Source organism: Hipposideros armiger, unplaced genomic scaffold (assembly GCF_001890085.2).
Source record: "Hipposideros armiger isolate ML-2016 unplaced genomic scaffold, ASM189008v1 scaffold_560, whole genome shotgun sequence".
Lineage (NCBI taxonomy): Eukaryota > Metazoa > Chordata > Mammalia > Chiroptera > Hipposideridae > Hipposideros > Hipposideros armiger.
In genome coordinates this window covers 1,075,713-1,081,896 of record NW_017731910.1, presented here as the reverse complement: position 1 = coordinate 1,081,896, position 6,184 = coordinate 1,075,713, and the positions used below count along the sequence as shown (strand labels likewise).

The 6,184-nt window shown below is 37.9% G+C and overlaps 1 protein-coding gene and 1 pseudogene across 2 annotated transcripts in view; both read left to right on the top strand.

The window, feature by feature from the left end:
• The window catches only part of LOC109371291 (multidrug resistance protein 1), a 100,872-nt gene that overhangs the window by 38,146 nt on the left and 56,542 nt on the right, over positions 1-6,184 (top strand). The window contains exons 5-7 of the mRNA XM_019623710.1: positions 360-551; positions 1,010-1,181; positions 4,655-4,779. Coding sequence (XP_019479255.1) covers positions 360-551; positions 1,010-1,181; positions 4,655-4,779 — 489 coding nt within the window. The remainder of the gene's footprint in view (positions 1-359; positions 552-1,009; positions 1,182-4,654; positions 4,780-6,184) is intronic.
• Positions 3,176-3,379, top strand: LOC109371289 (cytochrome c oxidase subunit 7C, mitochondrial pseudogene; annotated as a pseudogene). Its single transcript, XR_002121850.1, has one exon. The product of XR_002121850.1 is annotated as a cytochrome c oxidase subunit 7C, mitochondrial pseudogene (transcript).

Below are 6,184 nucleotides of genomic sequence, written 5' to 3'. Positions count from 1 at the left end.
TGCTAACTGCCAGGCACTGGTCCAAGTGTTTTACATACATTACTGCATTACTATTTTTATCTCCCTTTTACCAGTTAGGAAATTGAGGCTTAGCAAGTTTAATTAGCTTGCGTAAGATTACACAGCAGTTAAGTGAAGAGCTGCATTTTGAGCCAAAGCAGAAAGCACAATCTTAACCATCCCACACTATTGTGGCTCATAGTCGGATGTCAACCATCAACTCTGCTTATTACAGCTCCTTCTATTCGTTAAGGATGCAAAATAGCCAGATAGCTGAAAAAAGTAAAAATGAGTGGTCCGTTTGGGAAAGATGTATTGGTTAGAAAACCGGGTGTCTGTAAATTTTTGTTGTTTTTCAGGTATGCCTATTATTACACTGGAATTGGTGCTGGTGTGCTTATTGCTGCTTACATTCAGGTTTCATTCTGGTGCCTGGCAGCTGGAAGACAAATACTTAAAATTAGGAAACAATTTTTTCATGCTATAATGCGACAGGAGATAGGCTGGTTTGACGTGCATGATGTTGGGGAGCTTAACACTCGGCTTACAGAGTAAGTACCTACCTTTATGTTGAACTCAAGCGTGGTTCTTTCTTCTTATTAAAATGAAAGAGATGTCATCAGATCTGTTAGGAGATGTTAGTGCATCACTTAGACGTAATAATGAGACTGAATTCCTTCCGAGCAGTGACCATGTCTTATGCATCTTTTTGTCGCCTGTACATAAGGGCAGAGCACGAGGTTACCTGCATGACTAGAACTGAAAGGAATTGCATTTGCCAGATTCAAAAAATCATCTGAGAACGTGCAGGAGAGCAAAACATGATACTTTCTGGGGATATTTCTGAGCAAGATCTTAGGTGTATGCTAAGTTACCCCACACTAAAACACACACACACACACACACACACACACACACACACACACACACACACACACAAAGTGACCAGATTCAGGAGAAAAGTTCTGGGTTATCAATGTTTATTTCTAACACTATTTTTTTTTTTTAGTGATGTTTCCAAAATCAATGAAGGAATTGGTGACAAAATTGGAATATTCTTTCAGTCAATGGCAACGTTTTTCACTGGCTTTATAGTAGGATTTACACGTGGTTGGAAGCTAACCCTGGTGATTTTGGCCATCAGTCCTGTTCTTGGACTGTCAGCTGCCATGTGGGCAAAGGTAGGTGAAGCCTGTGACTCTAGATTCTCAACTGTCCCTGCTCCACTCCCACCAGTGGAAGGCTGTTTTTACCAAATGATGACCCTGACTCTATAGGTGACACTTGGTTTCAAATCTTCTGTTCAGAATCAGTGGGAATAAGCAGAAGCCACCTCAATGAGTCCTACCCCTGCCAGGACTCCCTGCTATCCTGGGTCATGTGGTTATTTTGAGGAAGAAATAAGAAAGAAGTAACTCATCCTCTACCTTCATATACAAGGCATGCTCAACTCTTAAAGAGCTGTGTGCTGTAGTCGACAATTCCGTATTCACTAGCAAATAGAGATTCAAGTTCAGAGAACAGCCTATGTGTCCCATTCAATTAACATTATTGGTTTTAATGTTTTTGGTATTGTAGATTTTGTTTAATTTATAAATTGTACAGTTTTGTCAGCGTTGTAAATGGTTTTATATTTATGTACATTTACACCCATTTGGTATGAAAATAATTCAAAAAATGCTTTCTAGTCCTATTTGCATGTAAATCCTAAGTCTGCAGTTCTCTCTCCCAATCACAAAGGCGGAGTAAAACTTATTTTCCCTTTTAAGGCTGGGTGTGGTGTTCATTTTAAACTGATTTGATGTAAGAGTGGGTTGTGGTGGAGAGATGGGCCCAGGAATTTCTGTTGGATTGAACACAATTTAGAGAAGGGACTACAAATTCATGTGGCAAAAGGATATGAAATAGCAGAAGACCAACCAAAGCCAAGGCTAACATAAAATAAATCAGGCTGTTTAAGTGGTGTTCTTGGTGGTTACATTGCATCTGTGTGTCAGTCAGCTGAAATATTTTGCAGAACCTTTCTGTGTTAATTGATTTTTCTATTTATAGAATATTAAGCAGGTGGCAAACTCTTCATGTCAGTATTTGTTGATAAACTGTTTAAAATGTATTGATGTCCATTCTAGTTAAGTTAGGAAAACAGACAGTAAGTTAATCTCTTAATAATTAATTATTCATTGCTTCAGAGACTATTGATTTAATAAATGGAGCCCAAGGCTTATTACAAGAGACCTAAGTTTTAATTCTCAGTCTGCCATAAACTTTGGTATGGTTTTAAACAAATTTCTTAAGTTCTCTGGCTGTCGGCCAGTTTAAAAAAGAAATGTGGCCCAGCCTGGGAAACCTCTTGGTCCCTGTGAGCCTGAGGCTCTCCTATCGAACCCAGAGACACCAGGGCAAGAAGGCAGAACAGGAAGGGACCCAGTAACAACAAGCTTCCTGGTCTCGGAAGCCTCTTTAGACACGTGTGCCGGTACCTCTTCCACTTCCCAGAGACACTGGAGCAGCTGGAGGGTGCAGGTAAGAAAAACCACCATACTCTGCCCCCAGCAAGAGGTACGTGGTGGACCAACCTGAAGAAACCACTTCCACTCCCTTAGGTAGTAGAAGCACGGGCCAGTAGGACCTCCAGATAAACCACACTGACACAAATAATACCACAAAGGCTTGTATATTAAACTGCTGCTAGAACCACAGCTCACAAAAGTAGGCCAAAAACTGCACGCTAAACCTGAAGAGGGTTGCTGCTTGCTAAAATAAAGGTTTAAATAGGACCCAGAGTCTCCTCATGTAATAGAAAAAATGTCCAGGATACAATAAAAAGTTACGTGTGATGCTAAGAACCCAAAAAACCACAACCTGAATGAGAAAAAACAAACAGTTATTAATAACTGACACCGACAACTTTGAGATACATCAGAAGCTGGAAGGATTTGACATGAATTTGAAAATAGCTATCATAAAAATGTGTCACTAAACAATTACAAATCCTCTTGAAACAAAAGAAAAAATAGAAAATATCAGCAATGAAATATAAGTTATGAAAAAAGAACACAATGAAATTAAAGTACTGAAAGCACAACAGCAAAAATAAAAGTCATGGAGTTGATGTGGAACTGCCGTTTCCTCCGTTTTCGGTCTCTGCGCCTTTCGCAGGCCTCCCAACAGCGCTATGTTGGGACAGAGCATCTGGAGGTTCACAACCTCTGTGGTCCGTAGGAGCTATGAGGAGGGCCCAGGGAAGAATTGGCCATTTTCAGTGGAAAACAAGTGGCAGTTGCTAGTTATGATGAGTCTGTACTTTGGATCTGGATTTGTTGCACCTTTCTTTATAGTAAGACACCAACTGCTTAAGAAGCAAGGATGTTTTACTTAATCCATGAAACAGATACGAAGAAGAGCATTTTAAGAGGTGCGGTCACTTTGAAAAATGGATCAAACTGTTGAACTGAACATACTACTAGATATGTTTGTAAATAAGTTTATGGCATGAATCCGTAATGCCTCCTCTCTGAAATACAAAATGTGGTCATTGAAAATAAAATAAAATAAAAAAATAAAAGTCTTGATGGATGAGCCCTGGCTCAGTGAGCGGAGATGACAGGGTAAGGATCAGTGCACCTGGAGAGAGAACAAAAAAAATTCACCCAGTCTGAAACAGAGAACATGAGAAGAGCCACAGGGACCTGTGGGACAATAACAAAAAACCCAAAAGACAATAACGAAAGAGCCAAAAGACAATAACACTTGTTACCATTGGAGTCCCAAAAGAAGAGGAGAAAGAGAGTGGGACTAAAGGCGTATTGGAAAAAAATAACGGCTGAAAAGGTCTATCCAACAACAGCAGATTATCCTTCAACAACTGTTAAACAAACAGTGGTATATCCATATTTCACTTACTTGCGAAGTATGTAATCTCTCCCTCCCTCCATTTCCTCATATAAAAACTGGGGGAAATAGTACCTACTTCAATGTGCAATTGAGAAGAATGAGTGAGATCCTGTGTATATGAAGTACCCAGCACTGTTCTTTCCGCAGAATAAATGCTCAGAAACCAAACAGAAGGATCAAAGAGCACCCACAAAACAAAGACCTCCCTGGTGGCTGCAAGCATTTTGCTCAGGAGCACCGCCTTCCTCTGGCATGTGAAACTTGCTGCAAGTTCTGTCACCACACAGTGCTTGGTTCCCAGCATTCTTCTGGCCTTCCACCTTGACACTTTTGAACTAGAGTACGATTAGCAATTGCTGTGTTGAGCACACACTATTTCCTTGATGTATTGTGATGCCTTTCTCTATATTTGTTTATGACTATAGTATATACCTTCTTTTGTGTAATGTAAGATTTCCCAAAAGTCCCAGTTTTATTTATTTAAATGAGGATCCATGAAGCATTCAGTGAGAAAATAGAATTTTAAATTAAATTTATTTTATACCCTCTCAGTCCAAAAAGAATTTGAAGTGGCTTACAGAGTGAATATATGTACTAAACATTAGTACATCATGGCCAAAGACAAGTAAAAGACAGGTTTTGTTCCATGCATATATTAATGTACAAGCAGGATTTGTGTATATATTTATTTTTCTTTTGCAAATTATAAAATTAGCTTGTGGAAAAACGTAAATGATCTGAAGTTGCATTTTTTTAACAGGTTCTATCTTCATTTACTGATAAAGAACTCTTGGCATATGCGAAAGCTGGAGCAGTCGCTGAAGAGGTCTTAGCAGCTATTCGAACTGTGATTGCATTTGGAGGACAAAAGAAAGAACTTGAAAGGTTTGAGTCTCTTTTTTTGAATTGATAAAAATGTTAAAGTCTGTGTTATCTTATAGGCCCTTCAGGTTGATAGTGTTGTTTGTAAGAGTATTCTCCAATGTACAATATATGTTTCCTTAAATAGCTTCATGAATATATATTACAGCATGTCTATTATTATGGAGAAGTTGTAGTTCTAGTTGTACTCTTCTTATATCTGCTAATTCAAATCATTTTCCAGAGTTTCCTAGGTAGCTAGTGACATAAAATAGTTTCTAAGGGCTGAAACATATCCCTGATGATAATTTTTTCCATCAAGTTAATTCTTATTTATGTATTTATTTATTTATGAGATATAACTGACATATACCATCCTTGATTCTCTGAGATTGAATGAATATTTTATGTAAGATCTATGGGGACACGTTAGCCTGTGGTTCATGTCCCCTCTTGCCCAGGCCCCTAATCAGCTGAGTTAATACTCCATGATTTGGAAGATAAAAATATAACTAAAAAGCACATTTGTACAGAAGCTCAGTCTTTTTTATTGTATGTTATTTAATATTTCCATCCACCTATTCCCTTTTATTAGATTTCTGAGAGTATAGATGGTAATTCATTGAAATTTATAGTAGTCATCAGATCTATTGATTTCTGAGCAACAGACTTTACTTAATATAACGTGATATAATATGTTATGAATACATATATTTTTTAAAATAGGAAAAACTAAACTGTATTTCTTGGTAGGGTCTACTTTGTTTGGTAAAGCTATAAGAAAAAGAAGGGAGTTTTTATAAGTCAGAATAATGGTTACCTCTTCAGGCGAAGAGGACTGGGATACGCATGGGACATATGGCAGCGGGTTTCTGTGGTTCTGGCAGTGTTTTGTTTCTTGATCTCAGTTGTGGTTACATGGGTATTCACTATATAATTATTCTTTAAACTGTGCATATGTGTTTGGAGTACTATTTTTTGTTCATATGATATATTTCACCAGCATAAAGATTTCCTCTGAGAATGATTTGTGATGGTTGAGTGCCGTAGGCCAAAGGAAAGCACTATCTCGATTTTTCACTAAGGTTTTTGATTAAAATATGTCTGACTACTAAAATGAGAAGTTTTGCTTAAAGACCAGGCAAACATCCAATAAAATAAAGCCCCTTCTCTCTAGGGGCGGAGGAAGGGTACACACAACTACAAAAATATATGTACACTGGGGGTGCCAAAAAAATGTATACAAGTGGACACTTTGGTCAATGTTGCCCAAGCAATAGTTCGCTGTAATCAGAAGTCTCTGGATGCTGATGGGAACCACTTTGAGCACCTCTTGTAATTGCAGAAATCAAATGTGACTTGTATTCATCTTTTGTTATTGGTATATTGAGTATTACAATTTTAATACTGTTTTCCTTTTTTAAAATGT